Genomic DNA, 22,971 nt, shown 5'->3' with positions numbered 1-22,971 from the left:
AATTGACTTACTAGGTTGGCATTACACAGATGATGGGATCTACACTGTTAAGTCTGGCTACTGGTTAAGTACGCATCTACCGAATAGAGAACAAGTCCAACCGATATGGGGGGATCCGGTTTTAAAGCAGAAGGTTTGGAAATGCAATACACCCCCAAAGCTGAATCATTTCCTATGGAGATTATTATCAAGATCACTCGCTGTGGGAAGTAATTTAAAAAGACGTCATATTACTTCAGATGATCAGTGCAAACGATGTTGTAACGCAACAGAAACAGAGGCTCATCTCTTCTTCGACTGCCCTTACGCACAAAGAATCTGGAGGGCTTCGGGAGTTTCAAATCATACGATACTAAGTACACAAACAACACTGGAAGACAAAATTGATGTATGCCTTTCCTGCAACATTTCCACACGATTGCCACATTTAAAGGATCTTCCGATAAGTATTGTTTGGAGGATTTGGAAAAGCAGAAACATCTTCCTCTATCAACGGAAGACTATAAATTGGTGGAATGTGCTTGACCAAGCAAAAAGAGATGCAAAAGAATGGTCTTCAAACATGACAGATATGCAACTTTCACGACTTTCAAATAACAGGGGGGTCAATGCCACTATTGGGAATATATGGAAAAGACCAGCACAAGGTTGGATAAAATGTAACTTTGATGGCTCCTTTGTTTCACCTTTGATTCCGTCTAAGGCAGGATGGATAATAAGAGATGAGCGAAGCATTTATCAAGGGGCTGGACAAGGAAGAGGATTTACTACAACACCGTTAGAAGCAGAATTCCAGGCTCTCATTATGGCAATGCAGCAATGTTGGTGTCGCGGCTTTACAAAAGCTATATTTGAAGGAGACAACAAGAAAATGTTGGATATTCTCAATGGAAACGTTTTACATTTTGGAGTGTATAACTGGACTCGAGAAGTAAGATGGTGGAGCACAAAGTTTGAGGATGTTACATTTACATGGACCAAGCGTACGGGAAATGAAGTGGCTGATAAATTGGCAAAAGCTAATATACCCAATGATGTTCCGTATGAATACTATTTTTATATTTCTCATTTCATAACAGATGCTTTACATAAAGACTTTGTAAACTCGATTCATTAATATAAATTGATGTTATAAAAAACATAGTCAAATAATAATAAAAATTATATATATAATAGTTAAATATTATGTTATCATTTATTTATAATTACATAAATTATGTTTAGGTTGTTAGAAGATACATTATTTAAAATTATATATACTAGCTACTAGGTAAATATTATGCTATCATTTATTTATAAGTCCACAAATTATGTTTAGGTTGTTAGAAATTAAAATACATTATTTACTAATTTCTTCATTATTTGGTTTTGTTTAATAACACGTTTGAAACAAAAAAAAATAACACGTTTGAAAAAAAAAAAAAATAACACGTTTGAAAAAAAGTATTAGTGAATCGTCAGTGATGCAAACATATAAAACGAGATTAATTCTGTTTGGATTAAAAATCAATTGAGTCAGGTAATCCTGGTAGCTTGAAGCCTTGAAACATCAAAAACACATTATATTTGTTAAAGGAAAACACGTTGAAGCTATTGCTTGTTTTCATAGTATTTGGTAAAAACTATGATTGGTTCTGAAAGAATTGTCAATCATCAATCAATTTTATGAGTTTTTGTACATAGGTTTTGAGGTGTCTCAAGAAGAAAGTAGCATCTCTTCACTATCAATATAAACAACAAGAAGAAAACGAGGGAGAAAAGAAAAGTGTTTATCATTGAGTTAGTGGAAGACATTCAATCTGGATCTCAAGAACACCTCTCTCCACTTTTTGAAGCCTTAGGGAAATGTCTTGTTTCACTTTCACTTCTTCATGTGAGACTTTTCCATCACTCACCGATGTATCCTCTTTGCACGCCAGCCAACTCCCCAGCCGCCTCGTTTCTCTTATGGTTGATGTCTCGTACTCTATTGCTGCACTCACCAATGGTTCTATGTCTATCTCTGCCTCTCCCATGAAATCATCCGTCGTGAACTTGTCCTTGTCGTACACTAGCTGCAAAAAAAATGACATGTTTAAGAGTTTGGTATAGCTCGGTATAAGGGCTGACCTTGGACTTTAAAAGCCATAAACATTTTAAGATCAATTTTATTTTTTAAAAAAATATAACAAAACCTATGTATATTAATCTTAAAAAAATTAATGAGTTCAGTACACACAGTCAAAAACATTATTCTTCAACCTAGTAGCATATCTTTTTCCACTTCTTCCTTCTTTGTTCGATCATTCTCTCATTTCTTGTAGGAATACTCAACTATGTAACTGTTATTATTCTTGAACCTATAAGTCAAAAACATATATGCACTTACCACTTTGAGAGGAGGCACCTGCTCAGGTATCGAAAGCATCAACGTCTCATTCCACACAGGATTCAAGTTGTTCTTTATCACCCTTGTTTTTACCGACTTCACCAACATCAAGAAACAGACCCTGTTTAGTTTCCATAAATAGTTTAGTTCTAAATATCATTTCCAGAGAGCTTACTTGTTGGCCAAGAGAAAGGATGACATAAGGATCACTGGTCATCACATCTCGAACCGCAAGGTTTGTTCCTTTAACCACATTAACCTTAATCAGTCCAACAAACTCAACCATACCTGCCTATAAAACACATCCACAATAACTAACATTAGGAACATTCATTACATAAACATGTATGTATACTGGTTGTTTACCAGAGAATTGCTCTTCTTTGTGCCTTTGTGATCAGATTCTCTTCTTCCCCAGCTATTCCTAAGAGCATGACCAATACGGTTTTTCGCAGAACGGTGGCTAGAAGAACATAAAGACGCTGGCGGATTATTTACTCTGCTAGGCTGCTGGTGAGAGCACAAATCACTATCTTTTGGATCCATAAACTGGTGCAGCTCATATTTCTTCCTGCGTATTCAAGATAATAAACAATGAGATGACTATATACCTACATGACACTATAACAAAGTGTTGAGTAAAATATGTCACCTGATGAAATCATTGCGTTCCTCATTATTGGAATCAGGTTTGGGTTTCTTTAACTGGTCGGTGTTGCAAGCTTCGAATCTTTGGTTCACTGCAGTGTTTCCACCGCACCCTACGAGCATATCAACTTGATCATCTGTCCACTCATCTAGCTTAACTGATAAAACCTGTAATTAAAAGCCAATAAAAAATCGATGAAAAGGCTTTAAAGATACAAAAAAAAAAGCAGAGAGAAGAAAAGTAAGACCTTTGATATATGAACTCCAAGGCTTCTGTGTACACCAGAGCACTTAATGCAGATGAATACACCGAGGTTTAAAGATCTACACAACATCACTAAAAATGAATCAATCCATCAATAGAAGAACTGTACAAGTGCACACACACATAAACCAATCAACTTACACCCATTTCGGTTTGGGAGATCCACAGTCAGCACAATATTTATTACCAGGTTGCTTCATCAACTTCTCCAACCGATCTCGAGGATCTGAAAATGTCAAACAGGACATGAGCTGGTCTCCAACAAAGACTAGCAGGGCCCAAGTAGACAATATCATATACTAATTGATAGGAGTAGAGGTGGAAATAGAGTAGAAAAATCCCAACAACTAGCATAATATGTAGAGAAAGCTGCATTGCAGGAAGTCGTGTTTTAGGTATTACCAGAAGAAGAAGATGTCTGCAAATCCATTTGAAGAGTCCATCTTGGTGTGTCAGAACATAAAAGGTCATATAAGCAAGCACGCGACCCTAAAACACAAAGTCAACATTTAAAAAACCGGTATTCATAGAAAAGCCTTGTAAAATGGATATTGAAATTAATAGGTTACCAGGAACTTCGACAGGATAGACATTTTCTTGACCGACAGACATTTTCGAACTAGAGCCGAGACAATGAGAACACGAGAGAGACATTCAAACAGGTTTTTTGTCTGAAAGATTTTTCACGACATCCCCTGAAGAGCCATTGCATTTGTCAAACAACAAAACAACATTGCACCAAAGAAAAGTTTTCTTAAAAGGATTCATCGAGAATACCGTAAACAAGGGTCGAATATGAAAATGCAAATCCATCAAAGCCTCCTTCGAAAGATTCTAATTTTCTTGAAAAAAAGAAAACTAAAAACTCCAAGAATCAGTTGTTTTTTTTTTGCAGAACAGGGAGAACAAATTGTCTTTGTATGACTACTGGAGAGGAAAAAAAAAAAGTTACGAAAGAATTTGGATGAGAATTTTGGATGAAAATTGTCTGAGAAATTGCATCATCATGCTGACAAAGCTGTTTTTGTTTATTTGTGGGTCAGAGATGAAAGGAGAGGAGACACAAAATTGTAATTGACACGTCATAAAACAATTATTAAGACATTAATTACTTCTTGATTCTTAATTAGTTTTGGTAAACAAAACAAAAACAAACTTACAAATCTCTATTTAGAATGCACAATTTCATTGATAAAATTATTAGGTATAATATCCTACATCAGATGTTCCAAATGGATCTTAAATTTATTTTTATTTTTTTGTCACAAATGGATCTTAAATAATATGTAAAAAAAGTTGGCTGATTTATTTATCACCGATTAATTTTTAGTTTTTTTAGATTGAAACTAATATGGTATCAAAACATAATCCATAATTAATTCAATCCAAAGTTGGTCTCATCAATCTTTGCCAAAAGCTTTTTGAGATTAATAGCTAACAAGCCATCGTCTAGAAATAGTGAATTATAGATCATGTTCCACATCAAAAGTTAGAATATATTTTTAAAAAGGCGAGGCAATCTGTTTTCATCATTTGGTTTTAGATTGTAAATTCATCTAACTTAATAAAAACCACATTACAAACACAATTTAAAGGCTGTGATTATTGCATCTGCTTATAGAGAATTACTACCAGAGTCACCGCATTTTATATAATTTGTGTTGGATCCGTACCAAACTTACCGTAAAAGCATTATTTGCTAGTTTTCTGGTCAAGTATACGACAGAAAAAAGAAGTTGGTGTTTTCCATGTTGTGGAACAAATATTAAAATTTCCGACGTTCTCAAGTTCTACAATGAGACATGTCCTTTTGATTTGCTCGTAGCAGTAGTTGCCTCACCTTTCTGATTATTATTAATATACCGTGACTTGGTGCCCAATCAAACTCCCTACAACTTGTTCTTTTTTAGTTTTTTCGAAGCTGGATAGCTTTTTGACCTCATCATTCATGCCACAGCTTAGGTGTTTGACAATATTAAACACATAAAAACAATAGATGATATCAGTAGTTGCTTCAATTTCTGATTAAAAATCTTTCTAATGTGAGATTCAATATAGAGTTGAATGAGTGACTTGTATTAATGAAAGCAATTCCCTTCAAAGACACTTGAGAGTCCAAACTGATTGCATAACCCATAGCAAACAATCATATTCTGTCCCATCCACACATTCGAAAGATTGGGTGATCATGCCTAGTGCCATTCCATATAATTAAGAGGCTTAAGACATGTAAAATATCAAATATGTAGCTCTTATAAAATAATGAAATATTAACAAAATGAAAAGTTTTATTTGGAAAAATTAAAATGAAGTGTTTAATAATCCACCATGACAAACTCTCACATTCTTTCATTGTAATAATCCACTTGAACCTGGGTTCTCTATATTAACATCTCCTCATTTCCTTAGTTGTGGCTGGCCGCAATGATGATAAGTTTTCATTGCCATATGTAAACTAATATTTTCTCCCTATTTTGTTTTTAATACTGATAGAGTAGAACCGGAGCAAATGCATGTTGGATACATGATAAATACAAGATTAAGCCTGCCGGAAAACAAGATATTTCTAAAAAAAAACAAAACCTTTTCTTGAAGTTATGTTTCATACATTTTGCAACTAAATGTAAGTAGTGTCTAAATAACACTACTACTCTATATGTTTCACAATGTAGATTGTTTAGCAATAATTTAAAATTTTGTTAGTTCAAAAAATATCATTTAACATATAAACAAGATATAATTCAATCAATAACGAAAGACTTCATAATTTAATTATTCACACAATATCTAATAAATATAATTATATTATGACACAAAATTTTCTAAAAAACAAATTATATTATGACACAAAATGAATATATTTTTTAATAAATTGCTAGACTGGGAAAATATTTTTTTTTATCAGTGAGAAAACAATTAACGCGCCGGGTTGTGTCAGACTCAGACCTACTCGAGCCGGGCGGGTTACTATTGATCTGGGTAAACCGGTCAGATTCACTCAAGTATCCCCGGTTTAAATTTGGCTATTGTAAGAAGTCGGTGTTACATGCTTTGTCTCCCTGTAGTAGCGGAAGGCAAAAATCGATTGTCCAAAAAAAAAAAACATAAAAGCGGCGAAGACAACCACCGCAACGATATTGAAAGATGGCGAAAGATTGTTTAACGAAAGTCGTTGCCGGAGCTGCAATCGGCGGCGCAGTTGGCGGCGCTGTAGGTACAATTTTCTGGAAAAAAAAAACCCTAAATCCCAATTGCGATGATACAAATTACAATCTTGTGGTGAATTAAAATCTCTCAGGTGCTGTCTATGGAACTTACGAGGCGATTAGATTCAAGGTAACGACATCTTCTCAAAAGCTTGTAAAAGTCGGTTCCTTTTTAGTGAAATGAAGTCTTTTCTGACATTATAGTGTTCAGTCTTATGCGTGTGTCTTCACGTTGAGACATTAACTAGTTGTTACCATGTTAGAGAACTTTTAAGATTCTGTTTTCTGTCAAACGATTCAGTTATAATTGAATGCTCTTGTTGTTGTGTTTGTTAGTTAGTTAGCTAGCTAGAGAGGATGATAGATCTGAAGTCTTTGTGCTTTTAGGTTAGACTAGTAATCAGCTCTTGAAAACAATTGTGAAAGCAATCTCAATCTCAACTGCTTGATGATTCATTTGTTACTCGCAGGTCCCTGGGCTAATGAAGATAAGGTACATAGGGCAGACAACCATGGGCAGTGCAGCGATTTTCGGGCTTTTCCTAGGTGCAGGCAGTTTGATACACTGTGGAAAATAAGCAGCATTAAGTGTGTGCCCTGGTGAAAGATCTGTTTCTTTTCTGAAAGACATTGAGCTTTTATATTCAATAAGTTTTTTTTTTTTTTTGGGGGTGAATCATCATCATGTCTTGGGTTTTGATGTTTTGTTTCTTTTGCATGATATAATCTTGTTAATGAAAAGATCATGTTACATCCAAGGTTCTTAGTTTCAAAATAAAGCTTAGAAAGTGGAGTTAAAAGCGTATATTGATGATAATATTTTGTCTTACAAACCGTATGTGCAAAGAAAAAAGAGGAGCTTTAAATTGTGGAAATGGATTTTGATTATTGCAAATGCACTCAGGGGTCAGGGACAGGATACTCTGTCAACATTTCTTACAGCTTTGCTTATCCTTAGGTCTGTCTGTCTGTCTGTCTGTCTTGGAGATTGCCTGTGTAATTGTCTTTATCATCTTCTCAAACTGTTTCAGTCATTGATGTGTTCAAAGAGTGTGAGCATATGCCTTATGTTTTGTGTTATAAGCTTCTGATTTTGTTCATAAGCTTTGTGACCCTGTAAAATTAATTTTCAATACCTTTTCCTTGTTCTAAGAATGTGCAAGTAAAACACCCACTGAAATTGACCTTTGAAACCAATAGAAACCTAAGAGTGTACATGAACACCTCACTCGCCTTACACACTATATAGACGATAACTACCATTATCAAAGCTCGTTTTGTGTTGAGTTCAAGGAGAACGCAATATCGCGTTTGTTGTATAGATGCGGGAGTTCACTTGTTAACAAACCGGATCAGTGTGGTGTTTGATGAGTTGGGTGGAGAAAACAGTTGTTATAGGTCCAAGAGTCTTGCGTCTGATCCAGTGGAAAAATGCTCATTACAACGACATAACATATGCCTTCAAATTACAACGATACAATAACAAACATATCGAGTTGCTCTATCTTTCTTGAGTTGCTCTATCTTTCTGCAATATGGTCAAGAGACATGAGATGAACGGGACTTTGCATTTCATTCTGAGGCTTGATATACCAAAGAAAAAATATATTATATTGTTGGAAAGAATTGGTAGGGGATTAAAAATGGTTAGAGTTTGAAACGCAAAGTTATGAATGGTTAGTGGAGTCGTGGACTCACGTATCTTGTAAGCAAATCTGTTGATAATTAAAAAAAAAAACTAGTACTTATGAGATACCATATTTTATCCACCGATGGGAGAATATATAATCCTCCAGTCATCTATATTAAACTTCAAAAATGTACATGTCATTATCATATGAACGAACGCCTTGATTGTATTCAATGTATATACATAGTAGCTACATAACACTTCAGCACGTTTTTAGCCGTCTTAAGTTTGAAAAATTGTTAATAATCAAAGCAAATTTTAAAGTTGTTTAAACGCATGCATTGCTCTAACTTCAAATTTTGAATCTGTGGAATACAAAACCATTAACACCATAAAGTAATATATACGACTGTTTATAATAGTGTTTGTGGACCTTCATCGACTCGAGGATAAGATAACCTCTCCCTCTCATACATCTCTTCTCGACAACACCGATAGACACGGGACTCAACTAAAAGCTCCTCTGGATTTTTCATGTTGTATTATCTTTTTTTTTTTGTGCACAACAATTTCATTAAATTTAAAGGTGGTTACACTCCATAAAGGATATATTGTTCCAGAAACGGACATCATAAAAACTAAGAGACAACCACATTGATGCTACAACATAGAAGAGAATACATCTGGATAGGATCAGAGGAAATACACAGCAGTATACCAATTCCTGTGAGGTGAATAGGGAGGCAAGGCCACAAGCATCTGAGAACATGTTCAGAGATCTAGAACCACTGTCTGAAGCTGTAGACAAAACACAAGCAGCCACCACATCTTCAACTAAAAAAATCCAGTCCTCGAGACTTCGATATATTGAGATTTGGAGGATAGCAGATTTGGAATCAACTTTCTTTAAACCCAAAACCATTGAATGGTCAATAAACGCTCGCAAGGCTAAAGCCAATGAGCTTTTCAAGACTCGCTCCATAAAGGAGGAGAGTAGTACCGGTTTGGACACCGGAAACGGTTCACCTCTCATATAGAGGGAAAGTGGAGGCGTGAAGATCTCTTCCAAAAGAGATGATGGTAGTAGTGATCTCTCCCGAAGGGAGGAAAGTAAAATTTGGCTCTCCCAAAAGGAGGTCAATGAAGGAACAATATTCTTTTTACCGAAGGAAGAACCAGAACACCAAACGCAAGCTAATGATTCCCGATCATAGAGCGAATCAAATAATAAGCCAAGGCCCACTAAGAAAATTTCAATGCAAAAGCCCATAACACAAAGATAATAGTAAGTGAAGCCCACTAGGCCCATTAGGGTTACCATGGAGTTGTCTGGGAATAAGCCGTCGCCGGGAAGAACATGGAGGGAGACGGTGGAGCAGCTCTGAGACAAGTCTGAGGAGATCCGTAAAACTGAAGCGCTCGATTCCAGAAGATGACTGTCCCAGCCTTGTATGAATCTTCTTATCACTGGTATATGGGTCAGAGAAATCGTAACAGAGGAGTCTGATTCGAGAGCTGCTACTGCATAGGAACATCGACAATGGGTGGTAGATATGGTGGAAGATCTTCGGGAGTTTCCCGAGAAAATATCAGATCCGGTGGTATAAAGCCGACATACTGAAGAGGCACGAGCCTCCATGGCAGACGACCATCTCAAGGCCGGAAAAGAGAGATAGCAGCGACCAGTCCGCTTCAGACGTAGAAACACATGTAGATCTGACTGGCGCTCTAAAACCAGAGTAAACACAAAAAGAAAAGAAACAGTTGTGCGAGAAAACAAAGTGGGAAGCAAAAAGAAAGAGAGGAAATGAGAAGAACAAAGGGAAAGGAGACAGGAGGCGACGCCAGCGAGCATATGTTCCACCGGCGTCGGAAGATGATAGAACGTTAGGTCTTCGATAACCGTGTCAGGGAGAAAAAGATTTTTATATGGTCATACTAGACGGTAGATTGTTGTATTATCTTTTATTTTCCATTTTTAGTGTCATCGTTAATCACAAGAGGGTGGTGGGGGAAAATCATTTGTTCTTGGTTTCTTTTTTGCTTCTGAATTTTTTAATTCACAAAAATTTATTTGACTGCGTAAAAAGATTAGAGAGAGAGATAACGTTTGCAGAACGTGACAACATTAAAATATTGAAAAATTACAACATTTAATTAAAATTTAATCCAATAAAGGAGAGCTTCCTTTACATTCCCTCTGTACCATCCTCTGTTTCTTTTTCTCTTTCTTGACATGTTCGTGATTGGTCCGAAACTGACTCCAAAAAAATCAGACAAGACCCCACGATGTTCGGGATCCAAAGCAAAAGAGACTTAACAACCGAGCTCCAATCCCAAATCCCGATCCTCCGCCCCAGCATCCACGCCCGACGAGCCAACATCGTCGTCAAGTTCCAAGACCTATACGGCTTCACCGTAGAAGGAAACGTCGACGACGTCAACGTCCTAAACGAAGTCAGAGAGAAAGTGAGGAACCAAGGGCGTGTCTGGTGGGCTCTCGAAGCTAGCAAGGGAGCTAACTGGTATCTCCAGCCGGATATTCTGTTGACCGGAGACGGTATCGTCTCGAAGACGTCTCTAAAGATCTCGGCTTTGAGTAATGCCATTACGTTGAAGAGGCTGATCAGGAAAGGGATACCTCCCGTGCTGAGGCCTAAGGTTTGGTTCTCTCTCTCCGGTGCTGCTAAGAAGAAGTCTACTGTTCCGGAGAGTTATTACGGTGATTTGACTAAGGCTGTTGATGGGATGGTCACGCCTGCCACGCGGCAGATTGATCATGTGAGTTTTGGTCTTTTATCTGAAGCCACAAACATTTTTTTGATCTTTCTAGGCAAATTAAGAGGATACTACTACTGTGTGATATGGTCATAGAAGACTACTTCATGTGTTATGTGCTATGAATAGTTGATTTTCACCCTCTCTGATCTTGCCATTATGCCTCTCAGACATTGTTTTGAGGGTTTTAGGATTTGATGATGGCTTCAGGAAACCAACAAGTGCGGTTTCATTTCCATATATTCTTGGTTGTTCTAGATCCGACACTGTTCTGAAAATTGGTCTAGATGGCTCCTAGGCGTCTGCATAGTTGGCAAAGTGAAATCAAAACAAAATGATTTTTTTTTTCAAAAACCGGTCTGGGTGCTAAAAAAAAATCGGTATCCCACATAATCATTTAATTTCATATAAAGTGCAACGCCGCCTAGCAATTTCTTGAACATTGAGATTTATTCTTGTTCATGTAACTTATAGGTAGAGTCTTTTATGCTGCTATGCTACTGTTTGATTAATGGTGTCATTCGAGATTATGTGATATGATAAATTGATTACTTTATCTTTGAGTGCAACCTCCTCGGATTTTTTCATGATTTGCCTTTGACATTTGTGTATTTACTTTTTGTAGGATCTGCCACGGACTTTCCCAGGCCATCCATGGTTGGACACTCCAGAGGGTCATGCTGCTCTAAGGCGTGTGCTTGTTGGATATTCATTTCGAGACTCTGATGTTGGTTATTGCCAGGTACACACATAATTATTTTTCCCATCTTCATTGTCTTTATTCAAATGAGTTTTGTAATCTTAATCATTTTGTTGCAGGGACTAAACTATGTTGCAGCGTTACTGTTACTTGTCATGAAGACAGAAGAAGACGCCTTCTGGATGCTAGCAGTTCTTTTGGAAAACGTATTAGTCCGTGACTGCTACACAACCAACTTGTCTGGTTGCCATGTTGAGCAACGTGTTTTCAAAGATTTGCTCTCCCAAAAGTGTCCTCGGTATGTCCTTCTTGGTTCTTGATCAAATTGTGTTTGGTTATCTTGCTGTTTTGATCAAGAAAACACATTACATTTTTTTTTTTGCAGAATAGCTACTCATCTTGACGATATGGGCTTTGATGTTTCCCTTGTAGCCACAGAGTGGTTTCTATGCCTCTTTTCTAAAAGCTTGCCTTCTGAGGTTCTTTTAAAAAAAAACACTACATTGGACACTTTGGCTTTATAAGCTTTGCTTTTGTTAGTTACATAGAGAATTTTTGTTTACAGACAACTCTACGAGTTTGGGATGTACTTTTCTATGAAGGAGCAAAGGTTCTTTTCCATGCAGCTTTGGCAATATTCAAGGTTCTTTACTTCTCTTCTTTAAGTTTTTTTTTTCTCTTCAAGGTGTTATGTCTCATGGTCATGGATCTCTCCTTTGGTTTTAGATGAAAGAGAACGAGTTGCTTATGACACACCAGGTCGGTGATGTAATCAACATAATACAGACTACCTCACACCAGCTCTTTGACCCTGATGAGTTACTAACGGTATAAGCCATATCCCTAATTACATGTTCAGGAATTCATTTAATGTCATTTAAAACAATCTTTTTCTCAGGTGGCGTTTGAGAAAATTGGATCCATGACTACCAACACAATATCTAAGCAGAGGAAGAAGCAGGAACCAGCGGTGATGGCAGAACTTGACCAGAGACTACGGAGACTCAACTCTCTTAAAGAAAGTGGTAAGAGTACATAAAAGTGTTGAGCTGGGAGAAGATGTGACATAAAAGTGTACAACAAGGAAGGGAGTCCAATGGTTTATTTACTTACCCCTCTTGGTAGTCTTTCTTTTCTTATCCTTCTGTTGAAGTATATAAATAGGATTTTTTTTTTTTTTTTTTTAACTTTGAGAGCAAAACAAAAGACCAAGATCCATTTATGAGATGGTAAATGTCAAAGTTTCTTCACTTTTCTAAAGATGTGTTCATTGCCTTTGCTTTGTCAACACTCCCTCTTTTGATATAATCAATTGTGATCTTCATATTTTCTCATAGATGCATTTCAATTCTTCTTTGCGTCATAACAAAGTGTTATTCTCAGTACTGTTTTTATGAGCGATGAGGATAAGACTTCACATGGTAAAGAAAGTGACATATGAGCCATGAGGACAAGACCTGATGTGATACTAAAATTAATATATAAATATATTAGAGAAAACTTTGCAGCAGTTCAAATTTGGAGTTTCCGTGTTTGAATAATTGGAATGAGAACTGAAATTCAAATATGTGAATCTATCTAAAATAATTTCAAACAATAATAAAAAAAATTTATCTTCTCTTGAAAGCCATATATGATGATGCATTTTCTGTCAAGCAAACCCATTTTGTCATTTTTAACTTTCACCTCTTCAGCTTTTGACTGAGAGACAATTACTCATTATACATATCTAAGGATAGAAGTATGACACAATCATATCATCAGACACATGTTAAGAAGCAGAAGGAGAGTTAAGACTTGAGAACAAACACCAAACGAGATTACTGGACAAAAATCAAGATCAAAGAGGAAGTAAATGTCGCTCTTGTTCTACCATGATGATTTAGAAAGAAAAAAAAAAACAATAATATGTTCAACGGTGAGAAAAGAGTGAAACAAACACAACTTCTAGTGACAAGTGAAAACACATCATCTCAAGTTCTTGAGTTTCAAACCGCAGGCCATTCTTTACGGATGTCGAAGCTGTAGTTGATCTCCAAGTAGCACTTATTATCATCATCAAGAAACTGAAACAAGATGAGATAACTTTAAGCATCAACAACACCATAGTATATCTATCACAGAGTTAATGTTTGCCACTGTCTGACCTTAGTTCTTGCAGAATATGATCCTCGAGCAAACAAGCCAGAAGGAGTGGTCTCTTCAGGCATCACGTGGTTGTATGGCTCCAACTGAGGACTAAAAGTTCCAAGCATCTCCTTTGTTCTGTCCACTGAATCCACATTTAAAAAGAATTAAATCACATTCAAACAATTAAAAAGAATCTTAAAACAAACTTGTGCGTTGTTGTTGTTTATTACCTTTAACACCTGTCTTCCAGACTGTATTGGTGTACCTAAGACCAGAGACAATGTTGTTGTTAACATGAAATGTGAATTTCAAACAGTACTTGCTCCCTTCTTTCAAAGTAAACCACATTCCCTTTGGATTCCCATTCTCGGGTACCATAAGCACAATGTCAGGTCTTCCAGGTGATAAGATGGCCAGGCTAATGATCTTCACTTCAGGGTCAAGAGTCTCTACAGATCCAAAGAGACAAAAATTCTATAAACTCCATGAAAGAAACAAATGTAGAATCTACAACCAAACTATTCACATGAAACACAGATACAGCAAAGAAATACAATGACCCTATCAATCATTTCCAAAATTATTACAATTATTATAAAGTTTGTATTTTTTTTAACAAACCTCCAATGTTGGTGACATCAACACTTCCAAGAAGCTGTTCCTTCCACTTCCTCAGACTCTCATCATCCTATACAGTCAGATTCATCAGAAGAAGAATTCTTCAAAAGAAATTTAATAAATATAATTTTGAATTAAAAAAATAAAAGGAAAAAAGGAAGCAACTTTATCCTTCTCGAGATGCTCCTTGATAGTGTACTGAGGACCCAAATGCAACTTGGAATCATCGTCTTCTTCTTCTTCCTCTGTAGCGCAGATAGAAGACTCGCTCATCTGCCTCCCCAAGGACTCAACGCCCTCGTCGTCTGTGCCGTCGTGACGATGAGTTCTCGACGTGCTTTCGTCGTCTCCTCCCATGTCTCTGGAACTCGATACCAAAGACATTAATCAATCAATCAATCCCTCAAAGCCTTTGCCTTTTTGGGGGGATCTAGCGGAAGAGAGAGGAGACAATGACGAGTTGGGGGAGATTCTTTAGGGAGATTGGTTCTGTGTTAACGGGAAGGAAGGAGGAGGAGAAGATGGAGTCATGTGGTGATCCGAGTTACAGGAGAGAGAAAGAGAGATCGTGGAGAGTCACTACCGAGAATTCCGACAAAAGTATGATTGTACTTGTTCCACGCGCAAAGGAGACGAGCCTCGAGCCACGACACGACCAATCTCTCTCTCTTTTATGTTTTTTTAATACTTCTTGTTGTTTGGATATTTGGATTATATTATTCGTCCGAGTTAGTGTGCCTAACCAATGTACTGGTTTATATTAGCCGGTTTCTTCCGGTTTGATATTGAAAACTAATGGCACGAGACAAAAATACTAGTGTAGATGCAGCACAGACCTATTTGATTCATTCAATTTTTTTTTTTGGACCATGTGAGTTGATAGATGATGTATCCAAATATAGATTTTCACTTTCAATTTTGATGTTCTTACTATTTATGATACGCACATTCGTCTTATATTAACCTAACAAATTTTCAAACATTTCTAACTATCTTACTATCTCTAGCTACTACGAAGCTGAAACCATGCATGCAATAGTTATAGACTATGCCTTTTTTCAGAATCATATGCTAGTTGCTTGGATAAGTTGTCACTTAGTCAAGCAATATGTATGCTAGATAAAAGCATTAACATTTAACAAGGTACCCGGACTCGATAGTCCAGTGGTATCTACCTCTTGGGGAGGTCAGCTGTTCGATTCGCAGGATGGGGAGGCGTGCCCAGGGCCCTAACCAGTACAGGCAAAGGTTGGCGCTGGGCCTAGGTGGTGGGCTGGCCGAAGGTTGATCAACACCTGGTTAAAAAAAAAAAAAAAAAAAAAAAAAAAAAAAAAACATTTAACAAGGTGCATGTTCATTTATTCGAGCATGGAATTTTCTGCCAAAAGGGTATAATCAACGGCTGTTTTAAATTCTGAGTATGAAATTTTTAGAAATGGGAAAAATCATAACATACATACTCTAGAGTCTAGCTAGTGGTACCAGTGACGGTGAGCAAGAAAAATGGCCACCGTGGCCTTTTGGAGATCACCGGCCTTCCACATGCACTGGCTAAGTCGACGTATCTTTAGTATACGTGAACGTGATTGTTGGCAAGCCTTTTTTTGTTGTCGTTTTTCATATGTTGGTAGATTAACTTAGGCATAGTAAAATGATGGTAGCCTATAACATATACTCCAATATTTTAAAAATCGAAAATGATTTATGTTTATCCAACGGTAATCATTTCCTGATGACCTTTAAAAAAAATCACGATGTGCAAATTATTTTCGGTCGTTGACATTGTAACTTGATATGATTCATTTTAATTAAGTTAGCCATCATCCGAAATAAAAATACTATGTAAATAATTCCGAAATAATGAAGACTTCAATTTCTTCAAAGAAAGTTCTAGATCTTTTTTATCTTATAAAATATGATGTTTAGATCTTAATTAAGATGTATGGAGTTTTTATTTTATTTTCAGACGGCAAGGAATCTTTCCACATGGGTTTAATATTTAGATCGAGAATCACTATGGTTAACTATATTTATATGCACAGAATTTTCTTTTCATTGAATTATATGATTTGCGTGATTTGCGAAAGCTTCTTTTGTAGGAGAGTTCTTTAAATTTTGCTTTATCGTCGTGCCTTTATTTTCTTGTTGTGAACTCCATGGATCCAAGTATATGCTACGAGATTCTTTTCATGGATGGCTTACTGATCCAGCATGCAAATTTTATGATTGTACTGTATTAGATAATATATAGCAAGATTTTATTAAACAAACACAAAATTAAAACATAATAGAATGGACGACAGTTACAAGTCGTGAAAAATGAGGCTCTCGTGGCTGTGGTGGAACGTTAGTTAACCTCAATTAACCATTTCTGCAACTAATGTTACATAGTTAGTTCTTTCTGTACACATTCTCATATATTTGTTTCTCACATGCATGTTTATGAATTGCATATTTTGGTTTAACAATTGTATACTCTTTGTTTCATTCAAATATATCGCAGTAAATTTAGTAAAATATCATATAGTAAAGGCCATGCTGTGATGAAAATTGACACAGAATAAAAAGCCATAAAACTGAATGTCACAAATATCTTCATATATATTTACCAGTAGATTTATGAAACCATATCTACATGAAACCACCAAAAAACATGAAAAAACCAACAAATACATTCACCAGAAACGAAGCAATAACTTGGAAGGATGAAAGAAGATGACTCAATAATTTACAACATTATTTAAGACTATAAATGGAATATTATATGACAATAAAAATGAAGAATTTTCTTTTTTAAAAAGGTTTCATAAATCAAGTGGTGTATCAAGCCAAGATAATGTTCCAACATGAACAACAGTGTGAAACCAATTAGGCATACCTTGAACAACAAGATCTTTAAACTTACCCAATTTTGGATCATAAGACACAAGAACCCTGCTCTTATACTCCAACAAGATCTCTCCATTCTCCAACACACACAAAACCCTAACCACTTTACCATTCTCAGCGTTCTTCCAAATCCACATTGGTCGGTCCGAACTCTGCTTTAGCCCCTTCGGCACGTAAGTCCCAATGCTATACTCTTTGCCCCAAGACTCCTTAACCCCATAGCTCTTCATAACCCATATATCTAACTTCCCATAGTTTCCATAAACAACGGCACTAAGACACCCTTTAAGGTTCACTAGCCTATGGTTAATCCGGTTTAGCCCACCGCAATCCGGTTTAGGTATCTCTCTAAACTCCTCATCTTCAAGATCAAATGATACAAACTTACGATCAGGCACGTGCCTACGAGGTCTTGTAACAAAATGTAACCTCCCGTTGACCAAAGCCTCCGTGGGACGTTTCATAAACTTGTAAGGAGCTTTCCCTAAGCTTCTCCAAGATAAAGATTGGTCTCTTCTTGTTGGCAACGTTAAGACCTGAACCTCTGATTGCTTGTACTGGATCCGACCACGACCTCGGTAGCTACTACTACTACCTCTGAAGTAAACTATCTTTACAACTTTGTACTCCTTTGTCTTTTGATGGAACCCGAAGCCGAACACGAGTTCTTGATCATGGTACTTGTTGGAACATTCAGGAAGCTCTAAGGAGTTTGTGGTGAAAGGGTTGTAGAGGTAGAGAGAGTCGTTGTAAAGAGAATCAGACAAACAGAGCAAACCGTTACAAGAACCTACCACGTCGAACTCAGGCATGGAAGATGCGAATCTTAAGGTGAATTTCTTGGTCTTGATACGTTTCTCTTCTTCAGACAAGTCCAAGAAGTGGAGGCCGTTGCGTATTGGCGAGTCGCAGTGAAGGAGAAGACATGGCTTCTTGTCGGAAGAACAAGAAGAAGAGACAAGACCGTGTTGTGTCGTCAAAATGGATCTCCAAGATCTGCAAACGAACATGAGTTTAGCTAAGGAGGAGATGGGAAGGCGAGAGAATATGTCGGTGAGGATATCTCCGGGAAGGGATTCTAAAAGTCCTCCACCGTCGTCCACGGTGGTGATCTTTCTCTTCTTGAAACTGTTCTCTTGAGCCATGGATGAAGAAGAGAAACAGAAGCAAGATGTTTGATATATTGAGATGAAGAGAGAGAGAGAGAGGAGAAGATGGTGATGAGGAAACTAAGGAGGGGTTACGTTGAATGGGCATCACATAATAATAATAATTCTATCGTGGAAAAAGTTTAAAATTTTGTAGACCGTAGGATGAGATTTGGAGTTACGGATTGTCAAAAGAGAATAAAGAAAACGAAGAAGAAAACAAAAGGGAGGAGGGGGAAAGTGTGATGATGATGACAGAGCAACACTTACGTTTTTTTTTTAAATTAGGTTTACTTTAAAGACTTTAATAATAAGAACAAAAACTGAAGTTGCCAACTCATGCAGAAGTCCTCTCTTTGCATCTCTCTTTCCTTTTACTTTTTATCATCTAACTTTTTAAAAAAAAGGTCCAACAGTAAATCGAATTGTTTACTGGTCACACTTTTTTATTTAATAGATTTGTATTTCAGTTTCTAGTTTAGTGTTTTTTCTTTAAAACGTTGAGATATGAAAATACACAAGTCTTAATTGGAGTTGGAGAGTTTGTGTGTGATGTATGTAGATATCATATTCATGTTGGACTTTTCTCTTTCGGTTAATATAATAAACATTTTGTGGATTTTATATAAGTTAAATAATGGGTGAGATAAGCATTTAGATTAAAACGATTTGTTGAGACATAGATATTAAAATATGTATATTTAAATTGCTGGGTTTTGGTCATATATAATCAGCGGGTAAAAACATATGTTAGATGAAGAGTTTGGATCAAGAGATTTTTTATACATTGAAAGATAGTTTATAATTACAGTTTTATCTCCACAGTGATTTGTAGTTGTCTACGCTTGGATTGTATAATGTCGATCTGTTGATTTGAATCAGAAATGTTCCAAGATCACCTAAAAGTTAATTAGAGCAATAACTTTGGTAATCTTTCAAATGAATTTTCCATCAGATAGTTATATACATATTTAATATTCAAATGTGAATACATGATTTTATTAATAATTTATTGATGAATCTTTAAAAAACTTGAGAAATTCACACTTGGATTTTTTATTTGAGAAACTTTTGTGTGAGAATAACTAGAATTTCCAAAAAGAAGTCATTCACTAGAAAAGAAAAAGAAAAAGAATATCAAAATGTTTCTCAAGCTTTTAGAAATTCACCACTAAAATACAATAAATTTTGTGTTCGCACTTCATACATCAAATATTAATATTTGATAAGAAAGTCACTTAATTTCCATTAACATCCAATAATTATGCCGTTAATACATCAACCAATGGTTAATAAGACAAGTTCCTAACAAGATGGTGTAGAATCACAATTAGAAAGTGAAATGTGTGTTTAAATAATCTTCCCTCGGTTTCATTATACACCAAGTTTAACACTCAATGAGTTTAACATATTTAAGATGGTTTCATGAATATATATTTTGGTAGTGTTAGTTAAATAATTATTGCTTTTCTAATCAAGGATAGAGAAATAAGAAAGTAAAAACGAAATGGTGGGTGGGCGCAGTTGTGCCGTGAGTGTTCTTCAAAGGCTATAAAGTAAGATTTAACAAGAGGTGCACAAGTTTCCCACCACTTTGGTTTTTCCAAACACTTAATACTATTATTTTGTTGTCTTTAGGCTGTAATTATATGATGTAGCATCGGAGAATTGACATCCGTAGGCCCCGAATATGTTTCTTCGTTTTAAAATTTACGCAATTCAAGACAAAATGTCTATTCTTAATGTGTTGACTTTGAGAGGAACTTTTAATCTTTTTTACTAGAATCAAATTCGCCATCATCAATTGCGTGATTGACCTAGGTTCTTATTGTTACTATTGTTTATGGTGCATCACAGCCTATGGTTCGGTGTATAGAGAATTTACTAAGAGTGGTCCGGACATACCATATATGTATGTGTTAATGTGTAGAATATAAAGTATGACACATGATTTAAATGTTTACGTTTTAGTTTTCAACCCTAGTTTTTAGAGATCTTGCTGTGTATAAACATGACCAAATCTTAACACGTTTCAGTAAAACATTAGCCTTAACTTTCAATTTTTTTTAGAAATTATATACATAAATATAAACCTTTAAATTATGGAAAAGAGATTACTAATTTTTTTATTAAATGTTTATGATCCCCAAAATAGATGTATGTATCTATACTATTATTTGCGAAGTCAATTTTAGCAACGGAGTTCTCACGTTAAAAGTTAGAGCGGTTAATATCTATATTACCCTTACTGAATTTATATATAATTAACTATCTAATCAAAAACGAATATTTATTTATAATAATATTTTTTTTTCAAAACGATAATTTTTACCTTGTGTTGTTATCTTAAAACATATTTTTTCAGTTATAAAATTTAAAATAAGATATAAAACTATTTATAATAATTAAGCGATTAAAGTCATTGTTACCCTTAATGAATTTTATATATAATTAATTATATAATTAAAAACGAATTTTTATTCATAATATTAAATATTTTTAAATAAGATAATTCTTATATATTGTGTTGTTATCTTAATATTTATTTTTTCAATTATAAAGTTAGAAAATAACAAATAAACAATTTATAATTAAATATTAATCAACTGAATTTGTATAAATATATTTACTAAAATATTTTTAATATGTGAATGTTTTCTTTTAAAATTTCAGCATAATAATAAACATATATATTTTAATTAAATTTACGTCATATTTATATATATATATATATATATATAATTTAATGTTTGATTTAATTTTTTTAAAACATAAATAATAAGTTGTCATGCTGATTTTTGTATTAATAAATTATAAACTAATATATATTTGTAAAATGATTAAGCCCTCATGTGCGGGCAAAACATCTATTCTTCATTACGATTGCTACACCTTCACTACACCTATATATCGTCATTGTTTTTGTGTACAACTATTTATCGTCCTAAACCATAAGATCCATAACCATCTCATCAATAGTTCAGTAAGAATATAGAAATTTGTAACATATGATTTAACAACATGACCAAGTGTGCCATAGTGAGATCACATGTCAGTCTATGGCGTTTTGGACCAGAATGAGTTGTTCTAGCAGCAAAAAATAATTCAGCTGCATACGATTCCCTAGCTTAAATGCACGGAGAACATAATTCGTACTGAAATTACTTTGACTGTGTCTTGATGAAAATCTTAATGAAAAGTGTGTATATCTCAGCAAGTTTGGGATCTAAAGATGCGACATCATGATCAATCATCCAGTAGCTGAGTAAAACTACCCTGTAATTCACAATGTGCCCGACAATAACCCGGATTGTTTACCAATATAACAATTTATGATCTGTTATTACTTAACAGGATTAGTAATGAAAATAACACCATTTAAAACTCTGTTATGAACACTGAGAACAATAATCTACAGCTTATATATAGAGTTTTACACTGAACATGACCATTATCAGCTAAACCGATTCCCAAGAAACAGGTAAAGAAGGAATAAATGCTAATTCTAATGGGCGGCAAAGAAACCCTCAGAAGTTGCCAAGAATCTACAGCAATGGTTCCTCTAAAACCTCCATGGTAAGTTTACCCAAGAGGGAGCCCCATTTTCTCACCGTTCAAGATTACTAAAACTTTCATCACTGGGAATCTTTACATTGAAACCAAAATTGCTTTTGAAATGGTAACTAATGAGTTTTTAGCTCAAGTGTTGAATGACATAACTATGTTTGGTCGAAAATCTACCGAGACTTATCTAACAAGTCTTGTGGAGTGAACGAAAGAGACGATGCTTTTTCCTCTTAGAGTGTCTTCCCGGACCCTTCTTCATCACATATGGAACAAAGGCAATCTGTAACCAAATCAAAACAAAGTTAAAGACAAGTACTTTGGACATAGTACAACAACAGAGCCAGATTAACACTTGTAGAAAAGACAATGGGACAACAGTGCGAACCTGAGAATTGTTCCGGACTCCGACATCCTGAAGAACTACGTCATCATCAAGCAACTTCTCGTTATTACACGAAAGACAAAAGTTTGACCATACATGCTTCCTGCACATTCCCAAACCAAAACTCTAGTAATAACAAAAAGGTTTCTCTTTTCCGACAAGATAAAAAAGGTGAGAGAAGCTTTTACCAAGAGATGTGGCGATGACCCATGTTCGCTTGCTCCATCTCATTAACTTTCTTCTTGATCAAAAGCTTCAGATCCTTCAAAGTAGCTGAATTCATGACCGCCACATCTGCCAATAAAGAACAAACGTAAATGTACATCTACAATGCACACCACTCGTTCGACGAAATGCCTATATGAAGTGTATATATATATTTACCCAAGGAAGAGCCGTCGAGCTTGACGATGGAGAGACGCATAGCGCTTCCTTTTTCAAGACTGACGAGAGTGACGACATCTGAAAGTGTTGGATTCTTCGGAACGTCGGCTAGAATCGGATCGGCGAGTAGCTGAGAGAGCAACGATTTCAGCTTCTCTCGCTTCGTCTCAACGTCGTAATCTCCGGTTCCGACAATATCGCCGCTCTCCATTGTGGTGACTTTTCTCTTTCTTTTAGGGTTTCTCTTATACAAGTCTA

General features: G+C 35.6%; 6 protein-coding genes and 1 non-coding gene across 8 annotated transcripts; 2 read left to right on the top strand and 5 right to left on the bottom strand.

Annotated features, from left to right (window-relative positions):
- Window positions 1–1,628: 1,628 nt before the first annotated feature.
- On the bottom strand, window positions 1,629–5,440 carry LOC106385912 (probable ADP-ribosylation factor GTPase-activating protein AGD11). Of its 2 annotated transcripts, XM_013825815.3 has the most exons (10): window positions 4,059–5,439; window positions 3,851–3,976; window positions 3,684–3,770; window positions 3,423–3,507; window positions 3,265–3,340; window positions 3,021–3,184; window positions 2,735–2,939; window positions 2,544–2,660; window positions 2,369–2,464; window positions 1,629–2,054 (listed from the first exon to the last, which is right to left on the bottom strand). In XM_013825815.3, exons 2-10 carry the CDS (start codon window positions 3,933–3,935, stop codon window positions 1,773–1,775), a joined length of 1,197 nt encoding a protein of 398 aa, XP_013681269.2. In that variant the 5' UTR covers window positions 3,936–3,976; window positions 4,059–5,439; the 3' UTR covers window positions 1,629–1,772. The 2 variants fall into 2 exon arrangements, with proteins under 2 accessions (XP_013681269.2, XP_048606119.1); XM_048750162.1 differs by having other exon boundaries at window positions 3,851–5,440.
- Window positions 5,441–6,286: 846 nt separating this feature from the next.
- On the top strand, window positions 6,287–7,292 carry LOC106443974 (reactive oxygen species modulator 1-like). Its single transcript, XM_048750161.1, has 3 exons — window positions 6,287–6,495; window positions 6,580–6,617; window positions 6,958–7,292. Exons 1-3 carry the CDS (start codon window positions 6,426–6,428, stop codon window positions 7,063–7,065), a joined length of 216 nt encoding a protein of 71 aa, XP_048606118.1. The 5' UTR covers window positions 6,287–6,425; the 3' UTR covers window positions 7,066–7,292.
- Window positions 7,293–10,406: 3,114 nt separating this feature from the next.
- On the top strand, window positions 10,407–12,870 carry LOC111204511 (growth hormone-regulated TBC protein 1-like). The gene is made up of 7 exons (XM_022699457.2): window positions 10,407–10,898; window positions 11,521–11,637; window positions 11,715–11,893; window positions 11,981–12,074; window positions 12,161–12,238; window positions 12,322–12,423; window positions 12,494–12,870. Exons 1-7 carry the CDS (start codon window positions 10,407–10,409, stop codon window positions 12,632–12,634), a joined length of 1,203 nt encoding a protein of 400 aa, XP_022555178.1. The 3' UTR covers window positions 12,635–12,870.
- A 522-nt stretch (window positions 12,871–13,392) lies between these two features.
- On the bottom strand, window positions 13,393–15,122 carry LOC106439161 (rho GDP-dissociation inhibitor 1-like). Its single transcript, XM_013880545.3, has 5 exons — window positions 14,509–15,122; window positions 14,347–14,413; window positions 13,956–14,174; window positions 13,743–13,867; window positions 13,393–13,661 (listed from the first exon to the last, which is right to left on the bottom strand). The coding sequence occupies exons 1-5, from the start codon at window positions 14,725–14,727 to the stop codon at window positions 13,584–13,586; spliced, it is 708 nt and encodes a 235-aa protein (XP_013735999.2). The 5' UTR covers window positions 14,728–15,122; the 3' UTR covers window positions 13,393–13,583.
- Window positions 15,123–16,920: 1,798 nt separating this feature from the next.
- LOC111204510 (F-box protein At3g07870) lies at window positions 16,921–18,589 on the bottom strand. Its single transcript, XM_022699456.2, has one exon. The coding sequence runs from the start codon at window positions 18,375–18,377 to the stop codon at window positions 17,148–17,150; it is 1,230 nt and encodes a 409-aa protein (XP_022555177.1). The 5' UTR covers window positions 18,378–18,589; the 3' UTR covers window positions 16,921–17,147.
- Window positions 18,590–21,740: 3,151 nt separating this feature from the next.
- LOC111204509 (U11/U12 small nuclear ribonucleoprotein 25 kDa protein) lies at window positions 21,741–22,967 on the bottom strand. The gene is made up of 4 exons (XM_022699455.2): window positions 22,714–22,967; window positions 22,518–22,623; window positions 22,333–22,432; window positions 21,741–22,227 (listed from the first exon to the last, which is right to left on the bottom strand). The coding sequence occupies exons 1-4, from the start codon at window positions 22,922–22,924 to the stop codon at window positions 22,132–22,134; spliced, it is 513 nt and encodes a 170-aa protein (XP_022555176.1). The 5' UTR covers window positions 22,925–22,967; the 3' UTR covers window positions 21,741–22,131.
- LOC125584965 lies at window positions 21,903–22,024 on the bottom strand. The gene has a single exon (XR_007321858.1). It is a non-coding gene; the product is annotated as a small nucleolar RNA snoR130 (small nucleolar RNA).
- Window positions 22,968–22,971: the final 4 nt, after the last annotated feature.

The sequence above is a fragment of the Brassica napus genome, chromosome C3, assembly GCF_020379485.1.
Source record: "Brassica napus cultivar Da-Ae chromosome C3, Da-Ae, whole genome shotgun sequence".
Taxonomy (NCBI): Eukaryota; Viridiplantae; Streptophyta; class Magnoliopsida; order Brassicales; family Brassicaceae; genus Brassica; species Brassica napus.
This window is presented reverse-complemented; position numbering and strand designations above follow the sequence as displayed.

What these genes read in the sequence shown, in the direction of transcription:
- LOC106385912 (XM_048750162.1), bottom strand. Translation starts at nt 3,935, where the DNA reads ATGTCTCTCTCGTGTTCTCATTGTCTCGGCTCTAGTTCGAAAATGTCT. An exon ending in GCAGACATCTTCTTCTTCTG is followed by an intron (nt 3,508 to 3,683) that starts GTAATACCTAAA and finishes TGACATTTTCAG; the next exon opens with ATCCTCGAGATCGGTTGGAG. An exon ending in TCTCCCAAACCGAAATGGGT is followed by an intron (nt 3,341 to 3,422) that starts GTAAGTTGATTG and finishes GATGTTGTGTAG; the next exon opens with ATCTTTAAACCTCGGTGTAT.
- LOC106443974 (XM_048750161.1), top strand. Translation starts at nt 6,426, where the DNA reads ATGGCGAAAGATTGTTTAACGAAAGTCGTTGCCGGAGCTGCAATCGGC. An exon ending in CGCAGTTGGCGGCGCTGTAG is followed by an intron (nt 6,496 to 6,579) that starts GTACAATTTTCT and finishes AAAATCTCTCAG; the next exon opens with GTGCTGTCTATGGAACTTAC. An exon ending in ACGAGGCGATTAGATTCAAG is followed by an intron (nt 6,618 to 6,957) that starts GTAACGACATCT and finishes TGTTACTCGCAG; the next exon opens with GTCCCTGGGCTAATGAAGAT.
- LOC111204511 (XM_022699457.2), top strand. Translation starts at nt 10,407, where the DNA reads ATGTTCGGGATCCAAAGCAAAAGAGACTTAACAACCGAGCTCCAATCC. An exon ending in CTGATGTTGGTTATTGCCAG is followed by an intron (nt 11,638 to 11,714) that starts GTACACACATAA and finishes ATTTTGTTGCAG; the next exon opens with GGACTAAACTATGTTGCAGC. An exon ending in CTCTCCCAAAAGTGTCCTCG is followed by an intron (nt 11,894 to 11,980) that starts GTATGTCCTTCT and finishes TTTTTTTTGCAG; the next exon opens with AATAGCTACTCATCTTGACG.
- LOC106439161 (XM_013880545.3), bottom strand. Translation starts at nt 14,727, where the DNA reads ATGTCTTTGGTATCGAGTTCCAGAGACATGGGAGGAGACGACGAAAGC. An exon ending in CTGGAAGACAGGTGTTAAAG is followed by an intron (nt 13,868 to 13,955) that starts GTAATAAACAAC and finishes ATGTGGATTCAG; the next exon opens with TGGACAGAACAAAGGAGATG. An exon ending in CATATTCTGCAAGAACTAAG is followed by an intron (nt 13,662 to 13,742) that starts GTCAGACAGTGG and finishes ATCTTGTTTCAG; the next exon opens with TTTCTTGATGATGATAATAA.
- LOC111204510 (XM_022699456.2), bottom strand. Translation starts at nt 18,377, where the DNA reads ATGGCTCAAGAGAACAGTTTCAAGAAGAGAAAGATCACCACCGTGGAC.
- LOC111204509 (XM_022699455.2), bottom strand. Translation starts at nt 22,924, where the DNA reads ATGGAGAGCGGCGATATTGTCGGAACCGGAGATTACGACGTTGAGACG. An exon ending in GCTCGACGGCTCTTCCTTGG is followed by an intron (nt 22,624 to 22,713) that starts GTAAATATATAT and finishes CTTTATTGGCAG; the next exon opens with ATGTGGCGGTCATGAATTCA. An exon ending in GGTCATCGCCACATCTCTTG is followed by an intron (nt 22,433 to 22,517) that starts GTAAAAGCTTCT and finishes GGGAATGTGCAG; the next exon opens with GAAGCATGTATGGTCAAACT.